At 36.0% G+C, this 20,093-nt stretch overlaps 1 protein-coding gene across 1 annotated transcript in view; it reads left to right on the top strand.

Moving 5' to 3' along the window:
• lmx1ba (LIM homeobox transcription factor 1, beta a) overlaps positions 1-17,428 on the top strand; it is a 62,771-nt gene extending 45,343 nt beyond the window's left edge. The window contains exons 3-8 of the mRNA XM_079608140.1: positions 9,139-9,371; positions 9,446-9,621; positions 13,055-13,132; positions 14,330-14,396; positions 14,549-14,713; positions 16,290-17,428. Of these exons, the coding sequence (XP_079464266.1) occupies positions 9,139-9,371; positions 9,446-9,621; positions 13,055-13,132; positions 14,330-14,396; positions 14,549-14,713; positions 16,290-16,447 (877 nt within the window). The 3' untranslated portion in view covers positions 16,448-17,428. The remainder of the gene's footprint in view (positions 1-9,138; positions 9,372-9,445; positions 9,622-13,054; positions 13,133-14,329; positions 14,397-14,548; positions 14,714-16,289) is intronic.
• Positions 17,429-20,093: the final 2,665 nt, after the last annotated feature.

The following is a 20,093-nucleotide window of genomic DNA, read 5'->3' as shown; positions in this document are numbered from 1 at the left end:
GCATTGCAATGAGCTCAGTGTTCATTATGAATACTTTGGCATGCTTTCCATAAGATCATCTCTCAATGCAAATCAAATTTATTTCATTATTATGAAATAACACCATGCCGATCTCTAGGTGTGGTGAAGGGTGTGTGATGATGTGGGGATATTTTAATTCCAGAGGCCAAGGGAACTTTATCAGGATCATGGTATCCTGGATCCATCAAATAACTGGCCTTTAAAAATATACGGTAAATCTGCCGGCCTCGGATTTAACATAGGGGTGTCCTGACTTATGCACCCTGTATTTTAAGGAAGAATATTAATTTATTTACTATACATTATTCATTCACAAAGAAAATTGGTGTCCTTAAATTTTTTTTCAATTAAGGCATTAAGATCAATTTCCAAAAGATGATTTTTATTCCTCTTTTTTAGGCAAATTTAGCATGGCTGTCTAAACTTATGCATAGCACTGTGTGTGTATATATATATATATACACACACATACATATTTGTGTGTGTATTTATATGTATATTAATATGTAATGTCTATGTCTGAATATATAAATGAATATAATAATACATTCAATATTGTAATATATATTTCTAATAATAGTTAACTTGTTTATAATATGTATCACAATAATTTGTATTACTGGTGGGCTGTGTGTTTTTTCCTAGAATCATTTTTGGTTACACTTTATTTTTAGGTGACGTTACTTGTTACTACACTGTAAAAAACTTCCTTGTAATTAAAAATTTGAGTTAATACAATGAAGAAAAATGGTTTAATAAACAGAAACTCAAAATAGTATGTTATCTTCACACATTAGTTATCGGAGTTGATTTGATAAAAGATAAAAAGTTGTGATAACAAATCATGAAAATATTTTTTTTACAGTGTACATGTACTTACCATACCAATTAGAGCGATTATGCCCTAACTAACCCTAACCTCTATAGTAAGTACATGCAGTTAATTCATATAACTATGAATTATGTCACCTTGAAATAGTGTAACCAATTTTGTGTTGTTGTTGTAAAGCTGCTTTTGAATAATATAAAAAAATATATATTTGTATGCTTATTAGAGTATCATGTTGATATATCTCTCTTGGAGCACTTTACTTTTGTATAACTGCCCAGGTGGTTTGCTTACGGTAATGCGGGTCCGGTTGGGTTGGGATGCTCCCTATCTAGGCAGTTCACTAGGTTTTGGAGCGAAGCCTAAAAGCAAGAGCCATTCACTTATCACTTCAAGTAGCGTCCACTTAATTAACTCTCCGGCGTGATCTCTTCACTTTGATTCTCTCCAGAACTAGTTCATATGGTGTATACTGGACAACAAAACCCGGCACATCTGCTCTGGAGAGCGCGTTGGCCTTTTGACATCTACGTTAAGCCCGAGATTAAGCAACGCTATAGATCTCGAGGAAAATCTGGCTTGCCACTCTTGTGGTTCTACCAGGCTTTATTGGTTTGCACAGATGCCCCTCATGTAAAATAAACCCTTGTGTTCTTTGTGTCAGCCAATGGGACGCTTGAGGAGGTGGGGGTATTAGCAATATCCTCCTGTCAATCATGTGCTGGCCTCTTTCTGATTGGCTTATCTTCAAGCCAAGCAGCTGCAAGCCCTCGACGGCAATTACAGGGCGCGTAACTGCAGCTCTGGGTATATTGTCAGATCGCTCACTTTAGCAGCGAATAGAGCCCCGCTGAGCCGTGCTAAACAGCGACGTCTGCTTTACATCAGCCAAACCAACATGGAAATACACCAGATGAGGAGAGAGACTCATTAAACTGGGTCAGGTTTAGAGGAAATGAGTGTTAGATCAACACTTATAGGATAGTATTGTTAGTTAGTAAGAGAGGAAAAGTATTTTCTCTGGAAGTGTTGTCTTGTTTGTCGATGCAAACCTGCTGTGGCTTGTTGCCAGGGTGTTGCTATGGGGTTGCCAATATTTTCAGAGTTGTTTTTAGCACATTGATGTGTGGTTGCTAGGGTTTTATGGGTGGTTGCTAGGTGATTCCTTAGCCACAAGTCTCTGACATTCTGGTCTCTAAATATGGCAATTTTTTTATATTATATATTTATTTTTTATATTATATATTATTTTTATATGCCCATAATACTCACTAATGCTATCTTGCTAGGCTATATAATACCATTACTATTTTTTTTCTATATTAATTTTTATAATTAATATTTTCTAGAATTAACTAATTCATTGTAACATTTATATATATATATATATATATATATATATATATATATATATATATATATATATATATATATATATATATATTTATTTATTTATTTTTTAATGAAAATTCATAAAATTTCCCTTTTATTGATTTGATGTGAAAATCTTTCTCATGTTTTGTTTTTATTATTGTTTACTTTATTGTATTTTTTCTTAGTTTGTTTCACAGTATTTTTGGCTGTGAATTATTTTATAAATTTTATAAATTGATTTAATTCATATAATATTAATTTAATTTTTATTAACTAATTTTTTTTAATGAAAAATGATAATTTGATAATTGATAAAAAGTTAATCATTGCTTTGATATAAGAATCTTTATTTTTTATTTGATTTAATTTACTTTTTTTCTCCTACCTACCTAACATTTTTGGCCACGTCATAATCATAATAGGCCAATATGATTCTCAATAATGCTGTCTAGCTAGTCTGCTCACAAGGTTTTGAACCACAGCCAATAAGAAGCTGAGAGAGAATGGAGTCCATTCAGGCCTGTGGTGGGATCTGGGTTTGATAATGCGTCCCGAATACTGCACAGATTCTGTGGCCGGGGTTTCTTCCACTACCTACACAAAACCTGGACTTCTGAGGGGCCATTTTTAGACCATGAGCTCAGATCTGCTCGAGTCTGTAAGAAATTACCCTCTAATCAGCTTCAAGCGCTTCTGTGTTTCCTAATGGATGACTTGCACACTTAAAACGAAAGTTCCAGAAATGGTTTTACAGCCTGATCTGTTCAAGTTTTTAATTACCGTATTCTTTAGAAAACCAATTATCTTCTAGTGGTTTATGAAAAAACAGAAAGGCATTACACTGATCTGAAGAACTGAGAATATGGCATAGTATTTTTTAGTTCAATTGAAGAACATTTATGCAAAAATAGTTCTTTGCTGAACTTAAGGTTTTATTTTTAAGTGTAAAGCAAGTGTAACACCGTGTTTTGTGTGTGTGTGTGTGTTGCCTTTGTGTGGTGCGTGCTCCATTATTCGCTCATACTCTGTTTGCTGTTGTGGCAGAGCTGTGTAAACTCCAGTCTGAATAGAGCTGCCAAACTCAGGAAAAGCAGCTGTCCAAACACACACACACACACACACACACACACACACACACACACACACACACACACACACACACACACACACACACACACACACACACACACACACACACACATACAGTGTACCTGCTGTATTCCTTTCACACACTCTCCTTTCTCATCTTTGATTTCATCTTTCCTTCGCTCCGATTGCTATTTAAAAGGACGTTACTCTGCAGTTTTGCATTAGCATTTGTTTTTACCTATGTATGCTAGTCCACATGTGCTTTCTCCCCAAAACAAACTTAATTTAGTTTTATATGACAATATTATATGACCATTTGCACAGGTGAAAAAGAACGGGGGAATAGGTATTGTGTGTAAAATTTAAAATTAGCATTATTGTCGTATATAACAGGATGTCTATTATTTCTATACATATGTTATATAAAAAATAATATTTATTTGATATTTATTTTTTTGATATAACGAATTAACTTTAATATTAATTTCATTTTAACATTCATATATGTTTTATTATATTTATGAAAATTCAGCACATTCTATCATTGCTTTGATGCAAAAACATCCTTATTTTAACATGTTTTTAAAATGTACATTATTTATTTTACATTACTTGTTTTTTTTAAGCAAGCAATGTATCCATTTATTTTTTAGGTTGTTTTTCTGCCCTATAATGATAAAAAAAAGTTTTTGAAAAATAATTTTGCATTCGGCTACATGCAAATTATTATTCCTCTTTCATTATTTTTCAGTTTTTATTTTGGGGGGATATTAATAGCAGATTTTGTGAGATTCATCCAAATCTATTTTTTATGCTCCCTTTTCAAAGATATCCTGACATGCTTTTTTCCCTTCTCTCCGCTAGTCTGTGTTTGCGTTTGGATCTTAATGGTGAATTTAGCATGTCTATGGGCGCTTCGAATGTTAATATGAGTTGAGCGGTGAGTGATGAGCTCGTGTCATCGGCCGGAGTTTACTGTGAGGCCCTGGACAAACACACGCTTCATTTACTACAGCGATTACCCACCGCGCTGAACACACACCTCTTAACACACGTTTAGTGCTAATTCACACAGCCACAGTAGTCAAGTGAAAACAATTAGTCGACGTGAGCAATTGTGTCATATTTGGGCTGGCTGTTGTGATCATATTAAAACACAAATAAGTACTTGTAATTGAATAAATCTGAATTATTCCATTATCAAATAAATTATCACATAGTGTAATTTTACAGAACAGTTTATATTTGATAACGGTAACACTTTACTTTAGTGTCCTTGTTACACATGTTACATGTAGTTACTGTTGTAATAACTATGAATTATGCATAATTACATGCAACTAACCCTCAACCAAACCCTAACCCTATAGTAAGTACATGTAGTTAATTATTAATACTCAGTACTTTAATGCATAATTACTCTGTAACATGGACACCTTCAAATAAATTGTAACCTTGATAACTTGTTCTTTATTATGCAATGCATGATCTTTCTAGACTGGGGTTTATTAATATTTCGTATCATTATCGATTTTACTGAACTGACGCTTTACCGCTGAGATTGAATTTGTTTCAGAATTGATTAATTTGACTATTTTCCTGTTATATTAATGTGAAGCTGCTTTGAAACATTCTGAAGGCCTATTGTATAAAGTTCTATATACATTTAGAAAAATTAATTGTCATTGTTCAAGTGTTTTAAGTTAAGTACACTGTTATTGAACCTCGAGTCCCACTTCCGACACTCGATGCATCTGAGACCTTTCGAATTTTATAGAGGCGAGTGGATGTGGCTTATACGCTTTGATAGGGTCAGAGTGTAGTTAAATGTGGTAAATGTGCTGTGTGTGTGTGTGTGTGTGTGTGTGACAGGGTATTTTCCATACAGTACTGCACCTTCAGAGGAAAGCGCCAGGGTTTAATGACATCTTTAGTCCTTTTGTAGTGCACATGCATCTGTGCTGTATGGATGTGGAAGAGGCGGTTGGAAAAATCACACACACACACACACACACACACACACACACACACACACACACACACACACACACACACACACACACACACACACACACACACACACACATACACACACAGAGAGAGAGAGAGAGGTCTGCAAGTCCATAATGGCATCAATGTGAAAAGATTGGTTTAAAAGGATATACTTAGTTTCAAATGACGTACCAGTTACAATTAAATGCTTGTAGACGCTTTCCTCAGGTGCTTTATATATGAAAGTCTCAATAAGAAATCAAATCTTTCTCATGAAATTCTGAGCTGCAATTTGCATCTCTATACTTTTACAATTAATAGTTTAATCATTTGTGTTTTCATTTCTCCATTTTCATTTCTTGATTTTGAAATTTTCAGCAAAAGTTGATCAACTCTGTTGAGCACATTAATTTTACCTCTGCGTATCAATGTATATCGTGTCACCCGTATTGAATTGTACATGATGTCTTCTTGTTTCTAAAGCACCTAAAGCGGATCTGAAGAGATGTTGTTGTAAGTAATCTGGTCTTAAGCTCTCTCTCTCTCGGTCGGGCTGGTGTTTGGTGTTTGGAGAGATGTTTGGTGGTTTTCCATAAGCCCGTTCAGACGTGTCTGCTCTGAACAACTGTGGTGGCGGCAAACCAGGGATCATTATTGTTTGTGTTTGTTACATTTCTGATCTATAGCAAACAAATACAGAGAGAAGGATAAATAAAATCCCCCCTCACACATACAAACATCAATATCACACACACACATTGAAGATCACAGATCTGAAGGCTTTTCTAAGCATGACTGACTGAGCGTGAAGACTTTCACTTCTTAAGGTTGTCCTTAATGGCATTAAAGAGGGATTAGTTTCAACAACTGCACAGTGTCAATCAAAACAAGTTCTTTCTTACGGTACTTTCTCACACACACACACACACACACACACACACACACACACACACACACACACACACACACACACACACACACACACACACACACACTTAGACATAAAAGAGACCAAAAACCGGCTACACTTGATTTCTACACTTGATAGATATTTTACTAACTATAAAGAACTTTGCAACTTCAACTTATTCTACTAAATCGAAAACACATAACCCTAACCTACAGTCTACTAATACTCTGATGAGAGCTAATTCACATGTTGCAAATTTACTTCTAGTTAGTAGAATGTCTAAAGTGTAACCCAAAACTCCTAATCTTAAGTCTAACAATCACTTACTCATAGTTAGTTTTACTAATGTAAAAGTGTGTGTGTGTGTGTGTAACTCATCCTGCCACGTTTTTTTGGTTTGTAGTCGTATTTGTGCATCTGCATTCTTGACTTGGGAACATTCCATTTTATAATTTTGTAAACACAAACTTTTGAGTGTTCTGAACATTCCGAAACTTGTGAATGTTCTGAACATTCCAAAACAAGTAGTGACATTTAAAAACCATTAGAGGATGTATAAATAACACTTTGAGAGGATTGTTTAAGAGCAGATAACACTGAACGAGCGTTCTCTCAGCATTATTGAAGAGTCGCACTGATGCTTGTGTCACTCATGTCTGTTCTGACAAAGACTCGCGACAAAGCCGTCGCTGTGGTCCTGTCAACAAAAGACAGAGAAAAGGGCAGGATTAGTTCTCAAGCACAATAGAAGAAAGGGAGATCTCCAGAAGGATCATGGGAATTACAGACACCAGCATAAAGGGAAGTGACAGACAGAGGAAGAAGGGAAACATGTGCGATTATTAAACATTAGCAGAAGATGGAGAAAGAAGAGGTTTGGGTGAGAGGATTGAACATGTACAGTGTAGACAATGCTGTTGCTCATTCAGACTCAATGGAATCATAGAATTATGAACTTTTTGCTTCTTGTAGGAGAAATAAAATCTGCTACTGTTCAAAAGTTTGGGGTCCTATTAGATTTATTTTTATTTAAGTCTCTTCTGCTCACCTAGGCTGCATTTGTTTGATAAAAAAAAAAACAGTAAAAATGTATAAAAGTATAAAATATTATTACAATTTAAAACAATTGTTTTCTATGTCAATATATATATATATTTAAAATGTAATTTATTCCCGTGATCAAATACTCCAGTCTTCAGTGTCACATGATCCTTCAGAAATCATTCAAATATGATGATTTGCTGCTCAAGAAACATTTATTATTATTATCATCATTTTGATGATTATGGCTTACAGCTTATGAAAACCCCAAATTCAAAATTAGAATATTGTGAAAAGATTTTCATAAGCTGTCAGCCATAATCATCAAAATTATAACAAATAAAGGCTTGAAATATCTCACTTTGCATGTAATGAGTCTATATAATATATTAGTTTCACCTTTTAAGTTGAATTACTGAAATAATTGAACGTTTGCACGATATTCTCATTTTTCGAGTTTTACCTGTAATATACAATTGAGACAAATATGTCATACAATAAGCTATAAAAGAAATGTGTGTATGTTGAGATCTTTGACCTTGACAGCAGTTTTTGTGATGTTGAGTTTGAGATCTCCTCTGTAAACTCTTCATCAGGAGAAACGTCTTCACACAGTCTCCTTCAGCGCTGTCGGTGAGAAACACAGATATTAAAGACATCTCATCTGTGATCTCTCCTTCCTGTGGGTCCAAATCTGAATATTGACTCCGCTGTAAAACTCTTTTGTGCCGTCTCACCTCATGATACCATCATATCTCGAGGCTTATTAAAAATCTCTTTCAAAGTCATAATCATGAGCGCGGCGGCACCGCCGGGGCGTCCGGTGTCAGTCACGCATTGATCTCTGCGCTTGTGATATTTATGGATGAACTTTATTGGTGTGGGAGAAGACACCGCTCTGAGGGAAGATCTGCTTAATGCTTCAGAATTATTGAGCTTTGCAGCAGATTTCACGTCAGGGGGTTTGAGCATTAACCACAGGAATGAGTCACTCTTGTGCTTTTGCTGTTTCACATTGTACTTCAAATAATTAAGACTCGAGATCCGGCTGTGTAGCCTACAATATGTCATGTTCAAGAAATCTGCTTTTTGCAAGAAGTGATTTAGTGTTTTGAGTGAACTCACCTACTTTACACTGCCATTCAAAAGTCTCTTCTGCTCATCAGTTATTTGATAATAAATGTAGTAAAATTGTGAAATATTATTACTATTTAAAATAACTGTTTTCTATGTGAATATATTGTAAAGTGTAATTTATTCCTGTGATCAAAGCTGAATTTCACATGATCCTTCAGAAATCACTCTAATAGGATGATTTGCTGCTCAAGAAACATTTGAAATGTTGAAAACAATTGTGCATCTTGATATTTTTGGAAAAAACGCAATATTTGTCTCTAGTATTCTTTGATGAATAGCAAGTTTGAAAGAACAGCGTATATATTTGAAGTAGAAATCTTTGTAACATTATAAATGTCTTCATTGTCACCTTTAATAAATGCAGTGCATCTTGCTTTATAAAAGTATTAATTTCTTACTCTGACCCCAAATTAAACGGTAGTGTATATACAAAAATTAAAAATAAACTGTTTTGCAGCAAAAAAAGAAAGAAAAGTGAATTATTTTAAACATTTAAAATAACAACAAATGAAATGCATTTAACTTGATTTATGGAAAATTAACTATTATACTATTTGCTAATATTATTTGTCTTCGCCTTGGTTACATCAGCAAAAAAAATTAGTAATTTCACAGTAAAAGAAATGTATTTTCAAGAAATAATATGAAAACGCACACTTTAATTCCTCAGAATAGCGTGCTCTATAAATTGTGTACAATGAATGTGTTTTGAGTCATTTATGAATTAATTTCTTTTTCTCGTCAGGTTGTTCGCGACCAAATGCAGCGGCTGTCTGGAGAAGATCGCTCCCACTGAGTTTGTGATGCGCGCACTGGAGAGTGTGTATCATCTGCACTGCTTCTGCTGCTGTGTGTGTGAGCGGCAGCTGTGTAAAGGAGACGAGTTCGTCCTGAAGGAGGGACAGCTGCTGTGTAAGAGCGACTACGAGCGAGAGAAGGACTTGCTGCGCTCCGTCAGCCCCGAGATGTCCGACTCCGGTGAGAACACAGCGCTAGCCTCTCCTCTCTCTGCGCTCCGAGGAAACATGAGACTAACGTGTGTGTTTCTGCAGATAAAAGTGAGGATGAGGATGTGGATGTGAAGCAGGAGAAAGGCGCAGGACAGGGTAAAGGCAGCGATGATGGCAAAGACCCGCGCAGACCCAAAAGACCGCGCACTATCCTCACCACACAGCAGCGGCGCGCGTTCAAGGCCTCCTTCGAGGTCTCCTCCAAACCATGCAGAAAGGTGAGGCCGTTCACTGCATTCATAGAGGAAGAGCTCGATAAACCCCAAACATGAAGATTCAACTCAATGTTTATCTGTATAGCGCTTTCCACATCGTTTCAAAGCAGCTTTACTGAATCCACATTACAATTTACAGTGTTCAGTTATCAGAGGAGACTGTCTAAAGCCCTCTTCGCACGGGATAAGTATTACCTGGTGACCTCTAGTTATTTGTAATAATTGCGGAGGTTGTCTGAGATCTTAATCCCGTGTGAATCGGCCATGTCTGTAATTTGTGAAGTAAAAATTCCCCCGCAAATGACCTTCCATATTTCACCGAACACGTCCATGATAATATCAGTCCCGTGCGAATCGGCATCTCTGTGATTTGGCGGGTCGTATATATATTTTTTGAAGGTTTTTGTTTCCTGTGCGCTTTTTTTATCCATCTTTCATGAAAAATGAAGAATGAAAAATGAATGTTGGATTGTTTTGATAGTATTTTGGGCGCTGGGTCAAATCGCTATACACCATACAACTATACAATTTGCTGAAAGATAAAGCTAAAAACCATCAGAAGAATGATTAAAAGAATGATAAAAGAATGCTTAGATGGAGATGAATAGCAGCATGCGGTAAGGAACACTCTTCTGTTTATGATATATCATACAGCTAGACTTATAATAACAATACATTTCCAAGCAATAGCCTACATTGACATCATATCCAGGAGTTAAGTCAGTAATTTTGAATTTCTAAATCACACGAGGCCCTCAGATTATACTAATCCAGTGCGAATAGGGCTTAAGTTATGTATTTCAGAAATGTATTTATATACAAAATCACAGTTAGCTAAAAATTTATTAATTTAAACTGTGTAATAATTCAAGGCAGAAACAAAGGGCTCATTGAAGTAATGAATACTTTTTTGTCAACAAATGATTATGACATTTAGAAAAATGTAGCATTGGTGCGTGTTGATTCAGAGTTTGTCGTATATATATCTATATTGAATGTGTAACCTGTCTTTAGCTACTTTTAAGTGCCTATTATGCTGTTTTGAATATTACCTTTCATGCACTGTATGTGAATGTGAAAGGCCTGTGAAGTTTTAAAGATCAAAGATAAATGAAGTTATTGTCTTGTAAAACAAAGAAGCGATTTGATGATTTATTAGACAAATGAGGATAACACAATAAAATAAAATATTTCCATTTGCGGTCCTTGATGTAAAGCACAAGCTTCCCTCATAGTGACAGGTTACTTTGGCATTGCATACTATTATAAATAGAAAACTACAATAAGTTTCCACATTTGCAAAGTTTTCAATCACAATTAAACATCCACATAATACACTAATACAAATTCATCACTAAAAACAACCATATTAGAAATAATTTTGATATCCAGAGACAACGAATTGGCCCTCAAACACCAGTTGTGGCTGAGATCGGAAGAGTTGTCGATGTAGAGAAGACGCTGTTTTCTTCATAAGGAGGACGACCAGCGCTCGAACTGATACTGTGAAATGATCATATCATTACTGTTCGTATCACTGAAGCCTCCGGATCTGAAATTCAGATATGATAATGGGAGTTTGGTTTCTGACACGCGCTGTAAGCGGTCGACCAATCACAGCAGTGGTCAGCTGTAAGCGGTCGACCAATCATAGCAGTGGTCAGCTGTAAGCGGTCGACCAATCACAGCAGTGGTCAGCTGTAAGCGGTCGACCAATCACAGCAGTGGTCAGCTGTAAGCGGTCGACCAATCACAGCAGTGGTCAGCTGTAAGCGGTCGACCAATCATAGCAGACTGAGCCGTCTCACCAGAAGAGAGGAGTTTAGACCAATCACAGCAGTTGTCAGCTGTAAGCGGTCGACCAATCACAGCAGACTGAGCCGTCTGACCAGAAGAGAGGAGTTTAGACCAATCACAGCAGACTGAGCCGTCTGACCAGAAGAGAGGAGTTTAGACGAATCACAGCAGTGGTCAGCTGTAAGCGGTCGACCAATCACAGCAGACTGAGCCGTCTCACCAGAAGAGAGGAGTTTAGACCAATCACAGCAGACTGAGCCGTCTGACCAGAAGAGAGGAGTTTAGACCAATCACAGCAGTGGTCAGCTGTAAGCGGTCGACCAATCACAGCAGTGGTCAGCTGTAAGCGGTCGACCAATCACAGCAGACTGAGCCGTCTCACCAGAAGAGAGGAGTTTAGACCAATCACAGCAGTGGTCAGCTGTAAGCGGTCGACCAATCACAGCAGTGGTCAGCTGTAAGCGGTCGACCAATCACAGCAGACTGAGCCGTCTCACCAGAAGAGAGGAGTTTAGACCAATCACAGCAGACTGAGCCGTCTGACCAGAAGAGAGGAGTTTAGACCAATCACAGCAGTGGTCAGCTGTAAGCGGTCGACCAATCACAGCAGTGGTCAGCTGTAAGCGGTCGACCAATCACAGCAGACTGAGCCGTCTGACCAGAAGGGAGGAGTTTAGAGAGATTGAATCTTCAAACTTACCTGTTTTAGACACTGTGAGAAAAGCAAGTGATGTGCAATGTTTTTTTGTTGTTTTTTCATAAACCTATTGAAGACTCTTTGAAACCAGCATAATAGGGACACACAGCATGTCAAGGACCGTCTATTGGCTTCAACAATATTATTATTACAATATTATTGATCTGTGTGCATTGACACTATTAAATGAGAACTGAACTGAGCTGGACGATGACATCACTGTTTTCCCCACAGCGGCTGTATATATAAATTAACTAAATGAATAACTGAACTTACTTTCACTATTTTCATTTAGATCTGCTGTACAACAAAAACTAACTGTTTTGTATTATTTTCCTGTTATCACTGTAAAGCTCCTTTGAAACAATCTGTATTGTAAAAAGCGCTACATACTTAACTTGACTATTGCATATAATGCATATTATTATTGGTCACTTTTGGATAAAAGTGTCCGCTAAATGAATAATGTAAATATTTCATCTACACATGGCAAACGCTGAGGGGTCAGACTTCATGCTGCTGGTCAAATGTCTGTGTACACTGAAAAACAACTGTTATCTGCAGTAAACGTCACAAAAAATGACAAAGAAACTGCAAGTAACACATTGAATATACACTGTAAAAAATTATTGCTGGTTTAACTTAAAAAAGAAAGTTACCTCGTTGCCTTAAAAATTTGAGTTCATTGAAACAAAAAAATGTTGTTAATGCAATGGAGATTGGTTTAATCAATAGAAACTCAAAATATGATGTTATCTGAACTACATTAATTATCTAAGTTGATTTGACAAAAGATAAAAAGTTGTGATTACAAATAATGAAAATAATTTTTTACAGTGTAGAAAGACTGTGTAGTATTTTCTTGTAAAACATACTCCAAAATCTTGTACTTTTGGCCGTGTATATGAGATGTATGGATGTTTATGGCTGTGGTTATTTCAGGTCCGAGAGACTCTGGCTGCTGAGACCGGTCTGAGTGTCCGAGTCGTCCAGGTGTGGTTTCAGAACCAGAGAGCAAAGGTGAGCACATCCCGAGATCTGAACCCAGGCGATCTGGTCATGCAAGAACATCTTACTTGTGTGAGGAAGCCCCATCCGGACATTTAATGGCAGCTGCATGTATATTTTCATGTAGTAAGACCCAATGTATACTGTGAAAAATAATATTAGAAATGTGTGTCTAGAGTAAGTATACATTTATTTTTAACTCACTTTAATACTGTTGTACAGATGTGTTATTACTGTTCTACAGATGTATTATTAATTATTTAATTATTTATTTATTTTACTGTAATTTAAATATTATCTTTTATTATTAGTTTTACATTTGTTACACTTTGAGTTGAATCAAACTAACTGGAAAAAAACTAAACTGATATTATTATTTAATATACATTAATATTTAATTAATACACACACACACATACACATATTTTTTAAATTTTATTAAAATTAAACTAAAAGTATCAATATTATAGCTACTTAAAAATATTAATAAAAACTTGCTATAGTACTGTACTATAATGTATTATTTATTTCAATATTTTAATCAAAATATGTATTTATTTTATTTATTTATTTATTTATTTATTTATTTTATTATTTATTTATTCTAACATTTCGTTACACTTCAGTTTAAGTTTAATCCCTCAAATTACTAACTGTAAATAAACTAAAACTGAAATAAAAATGAATTAAACCTAAATATTTATATTGTTTTTAAATTATGTGAAAACTGAAAAAAATAATAGCTACTTTCAAAATATGAAAAAAAACTTCTGCTGTAGGCCCTATCTATATTACTGTAATGTTAAGTAGATGTATTATTTATTTATTTGTTTATTTATTTATTTAATATTTTAATCAAATTATTTATCTAATAATTAATTAATCAATTTCTATGTTATCTTTTATTATTTATTTATTCTTAAATTTATCAAATTTTAGTTTAAGTCAAATCCCTAAAATTACTAATGTGACATATAATAAATAAAAACTAAATAATAATATAAAACAAATCAACTAGCCTAATAAAAAATGACAAAAGCGTAAAAATAACAGGTAATTCAAAATGTTAATAAAAACTATAATAATAGGCTATATAAATAATACTAAAATAACATGTCCCCGAACCCCAGTTTGAAACCCCTGGCCTAAGTAACTCTTCAATATTAATCTTAATAAATGAGTATTGTCTGTTCCTCTTGTCCCGCTCAGATGAAGAAGTTAGCGCGCCGACAACAGCAGCAACAAGAGCAGCAAAACTCCCAGAGAATCGGACAAGGTACGAGTCTCCCAACACACACACACACACACACACACACACACACACACACACACACACACACACACACACACACACACACACTGTTCCCCAGCAGGGTTTCACGTCTGCTTTATGTCTATATTAACTCAACTCATGCTGTGTGTTCACAGATGTGATCTCAAGCCGAATGGAGAATCTGATGAACTCGTACACGCCACTGGCTCCGCCTCCACAACATCAGCTAGTCTCCATGGAGACCAACGGATACAGCACAGACCCGTTCCAGCAAGGCCTCACTCCTCCACAGATGCCCGGAGATCACATGAACCCATACGGTGAGCCATACACACACGTGTCCGGAGGGATGTTACGAAAGCAACACACACGTCTCTGGAATCATATTGACCAGAAGCGGCCGCTAATGCCACGTATGGGCCCAGTAAAAATAAATGTGCCATTAAACTGTCTTCACCCTTATGTAACAGTGTCAATTAGTTTTTGAAAAGCCTATAAAATTACACTATAAAATTACACGCAGCCCTCCTGAGAAAGTGAGCGTGAACCTGCTGCCTTCAGACTCTCCATTACATATTGATAAGTGCGTTTCTCCCGCGGCGAGCCGACGCAAATGAGCCGTTTATATGCTCTTTATATAACCTTTATAGCCAATTAAACCAGTTCTACTGGTGTGTAATCATATTTCTATGGCTTATGGTAAACTGTGTCCATGAGGATCAGAAGCTTCTGTTCAATGACTTCATCATATCGGTTTATTAGCTGGACTTGCTCAAACTTTTACTATACAGTAACTATTAGAGATCGATTGATAATGCATTTTTACAGCCAATGACAATTATAGTTATGGTTAAATAGTTAAAAACTGATATCCAGAATTGATCTTTAGTGTATAATGAATCATTTAATAACTATTAAGTGTGTGTGTGTGTGTGTGTGTGTGTGTGTGTGTGTGTGTGTGTGTGTGTGTGTGTGTGTGTGTGTGTGTGTGTGTGTGTGTGTGTGTGTGTGTGTGTGTGTGTGTGTGTGTGTGTGTGTGTGTGTGTGTAATATACACACACATATATTATAGATATACTTTTATACTGGTTGCGATTAATCGATTTGACAGCACTATTTTTAATGCATTATGAATATTATTATTAGTGCCATTTATTTATATATATATATCTGGGTTTTTTTCTAAAGTAAAACGGCTAATTAAATGAGTTAATTTGCCTGTGAAGATCCACCAAGTTGTGGTATTTACCAGTTGAAATGATAATAAGGAACTGATAACTAAGTAGAAAAGTGTGCATATTGGTGACGAAATATTGGTAAAACGAATTGCATCTGTCTCTGATCAATATTATGAGTATATTTTTATACTTTCATTATGTACACTAATGTTTAAAAGTTTGGGGTCAGTAATATTTTTTCAATAATGCTAAAATGATTTAGTGGATGCTCAAGGATTTAGTAAAACAAATATTTTTTAAAGAAATGCTGTTCTGTTGAACTTTCTATTAAAAATCCTGGAAAAAAAAGATCATGGTTTCCATAAAAATATTAACTGCACAACTGTTTCAACATTTATAATATTTCTTGAGCAGCAAATCATCGTATTATACAGATTTCTGAAGGATCATGTGACACTGAAGACTGGAGTAATGATGCTGGAAATTCAGCTTTAATCACATAATTTCACAATATATTACAATAGAAAAAAAGTTTTTATATAATAATATTTCACATTTATTACTGTATTTTTGATCAATTAAATGCAGCTTTGGAAAGCAGAAGAGTCTTGATAAAATCTCACAAGCCCAAACTTTCGAACACCAAACGCCACTCATGAACGCACAGATCTGGTTTATAATGCCACCGTTTCAGAAGCTGATGAAGTTTGTTCTCTAGGAAACGACTCGATCTTCCACGACATCGACAGTGACACGTCTCTGACCAGCCTGAGCGACTGCTTTCTGGCCGCCTCGGACGCCGGCTCGCTTCAGACCCGCGTGGGAAACCCCATCGACCGCCTGTACTCCATGCAGAGCTCCTACTTCACCTCCTGAAAGCAGATCATACTGAGACTGAACACACACACACACACACACACTGCACTGCCAGCTCCAAGAAAACACAAGCAAACGCCTCGCACTGCGGAGGAAGCCAGATCTTGGAGGTCTTGAATCGACAGGTTCACAGCTGTGCTGGCCAAGCGTTTGTGCGGCGCTGAAGACGAGACGTGAAGGCTTTGCTGAACATCCAAAACCAAATATCTTCAGAGGAGCTCCAGGACATGTTTACTGGACCCCTGTGTGAACTAAACACGTTTAGACCATAGAGACACCAATGCAAGAAGTGGGAGCCGCTTTACTGCAACATTGCAATAATGTTGCTGTGTTTGAAACCATACATTAGGATGCGAGAGAACATGGATCTCAAAAGTGTTGAGAAACTCAAGTGTGTGTGTGTGTCGATGAAGACGACTAGATATTTATTACGTACATGTGCCAAGTAAACCTGCAGAGCTTTATTTAAAACAAATTGTGTTAGTAAGTACCATAAACCTCTTTATGTAGTATTCCTGACTGTCGATGTGTAAAGATGTATATGTTTATTTCAGCTGTGCTATTTATTTGTCATTTGCATTCTTGGACGTTGTAGAGGATGCATTTCTGCTCAAACCTGCTAAAATTACCAAAGTTTGTTGGTACTAAAAATTAATAGGTAAATAAAAAAATCTTTTAACTTATTTTCTTTCTTTTTTTCTTTTAAGATATTGTACATTTCACACATCATCTCGGGCCTCAAAATGTGCTTTAATATTGCGTTTGAGAAAAATGAACAAAGCACGTGAAGTACGTGTCTAAGGGAAGATGTGTGTATAAGAACGTTTAAATGCGGTTCTATATTGAACTATAGGGTTCTTGACTCAATTTTAAAGAACTCTTTATGACAAAAAGGTTCTATCGGTATATGGAGAAATGTTTTAAATGATTGCATAATACTCGTGTTTTACAGGGTTAAATTTTTTTCTATTATTGATAAAGTATGTGGATAAAGCAATTGCATTTACATCACACAATTCTTTTTTTTTTTCTTTCTCAGAATTGCGTGATATGAAGTCAGAATTGTGATTGCATGTTATAAAATTATAATTGTGAGTTATGAAGTCAGAAGTGTGATTGCATGTTATAAAATTATAATTATGAGTTATGAAGTCAGAATTGTGTGATTGCATGTTATAAAAGTATAATTATGAGTTATGAAGTCAGAAGTGTGATTGCATGTTATAAAATTATAATTATGAGTTATGAAGTCAGAAGTGTGATTGCATGTTATAAAAGTATAATTGTGAGTTATAAAGTCAGAACTGCATGATATAAAGTCGTAATTGTGAGTTATAAATTGCATGTTATAAAATCAGAAATGCGTGATAAAAATTCACAGTTGTGTTATAAAATCAAAATTGCATGATCTAAGGACGCAATTGTGAGAAAAAAACAACAAGCTTCCATAGTACGAGCTGCTTATTTCAGAAATTTCAATCAAAAAAAATGAATTAAAACTAAATCCATAAAATGATCCCATGATCCCTAAAAGCATATGAATGATTCTGACAGATTTAAAGTGTATCTCTCTTCTCAGAGTTGTCTCTCTGTTGTCTGATTACCGTATACCACCAGCGTCTGTTCATCCAAACTTCATCAGGTTTACACGTCTCGAGAGATCCAGGTTACAAGGAGACTTCAATGAACAACACTGCTGACCTCTGACCCCTGAGAGCCCCCATGTGGCCCTTAGCGCCACGACCAGGCTCTCATGCAGAGTGTGTTGGGGATGTTCAACCTCCGGGCTTCTTCCAGCGGTCACAACAACACAACAAATGAATAACACACATTATCTCAGAATAACAAATTAGCATCATTTAGTGTTATATGAAATTAGAAGAACTGTGGACTCTCTCTCAATATTTGACACTGATTCTTGATTATTTCATTTATTCATTTATTTAATAGGACAATGCATGTTAATAAATACAAGCATGGTTTTTTTGGCATGATTTACATCTGGAAATGGGACAAAACAGGCTATGGAATCGAAAACAAAAGTTTGTGTACCCAAAAATTATTTAAGATAAATTTTTCAAACATTTTCAGAGATATTTAAGATGCAATATCAGATGCAAAAAAAAAATGTGTACTGTAAGGTCAAAATTAATTATAAATATTGATTAAGAAAGAATTGAGAATAACGGTTTTATGTTGTTACATTTTTTTAAATAAAAAAAACAATGTCTAGGACAGAAAACAATATCATATCAAGTTTTTTTTCAACCTATTTTGTTGATGATGGATGTTTATAAACTGCATCTGATGCTCAAACACAAAAGTTTGCCTTTACTTTATTGCATGAGCCACTCATGTAACAAGTCGTTTCCGTGGAGCTCAATTTGGCAAATATCACTGTTCCTATTTCAATATGACAGTGACGCACAGCTTTGATCTTTTTGTGTAATTATTGTAAATTATATAAGGCAATATTTACCCTTCACCCAGCCAATATCTCCCTCAGTTTTCTGTCTCGGCGTGACGGGAATAACCCAATTAGTCACGCTTGGTTTAAGGCAAACAAGCATGTCATTGACTAATGAACTATCATTTACAGACTGCTTTAAACAAAGAGTGTACACATCCACGCTGAGCTTTACATGCATTCAGCTGGAAATTACAGTACAAGACAGATGTCAATGTGTTTCCCGCTTCAGCGAGCACAACAACAGGTCACACGCGGGCCAGACTGGGATTTGTGGATGTCAGATTCTTGATGTAGGCGATGTTTCATCGTCATATCATCCCATTTTTGACAGTGTATTTTTTTTGTAGATATGTACTTTTCATCGCAACAAAAACATGTTTTCATTAATCTTGAAACTTAGATAATAGAGTCTCATGAACGCAGTCGAGCACAGAAGACCATCGGCCACGCTCAGGAATTTTATTAAATAATACATTGAATTTCGGTTTGTTTTTAACCAAACCCATACTGTAAACACCAGAACATGTAAGAAATAGGACATGTCTTTTTTTTTTAAAAGCTTGATGCTGGTCGCTATTCACTGCCATTATATGTACAAGCACACGCAGGACAGTTTTTTATAAAAATTGTCCTTCTGTGGTTCATAAGGGCTTACGGCATTACAACAACACCAGGGTGAGTAAATAATAACTTAATTTTCATTTTAGGGTGAACTATCCCTTTAAGGCAAGAGACTGTAGACAAAACCTGTTTCTTTTTCAAGGGAACTAGCGCTGCGTCGATTGGCGCTAAGGGAACGCTTCGCGTGATGACATCTTGAAGCACATGTAAAATCAGTCCAATGGTGTGGCGAAACGCCAGACGCGGGTGACGTCACGAACCAGGGAACTATAAAGCCAGCCCAAAAACAGAGCAGCGCTAGCTTCTGTGTCTTCAGTAGCGCTCATTGTGAAACTGTCCCTGTCTTATTTGGTGTTGTTTTGTCTTTATCATATATATATAGTCATGGCTAGCAAGCAGCAGTTTAAGATGTGTGTGCATCTCTGCCCGCGCTATCTCTCTGCCCTCACCTGATAGGTCCGGTACCTTCTCTCCGCATCTGAAAGCACGCGCTGCGGTTCCTTACGCCCCGATTGAGGCACCGACACTGCAACTATCTAGTTCTGAGGAACTAGA

Source organism: Phoxinus phoxinus (genome assembly GCF_949152265.1).
Source record: "Phoxinus phoxinus genome assembly, chromosome: 3".
Taxonomy (NCBI): Eukaryota; Metazoa; Chordata; class Actinopteri; order Cypriniformes; family Leuciscidae; genus Phoxinus; species Phoxinus phoxinus.
The sequence above is the reverse complement of the archived record's forward strand: the minus strand, read 5'-3'. Positions and strand labels throughout refer to the sequence as shown.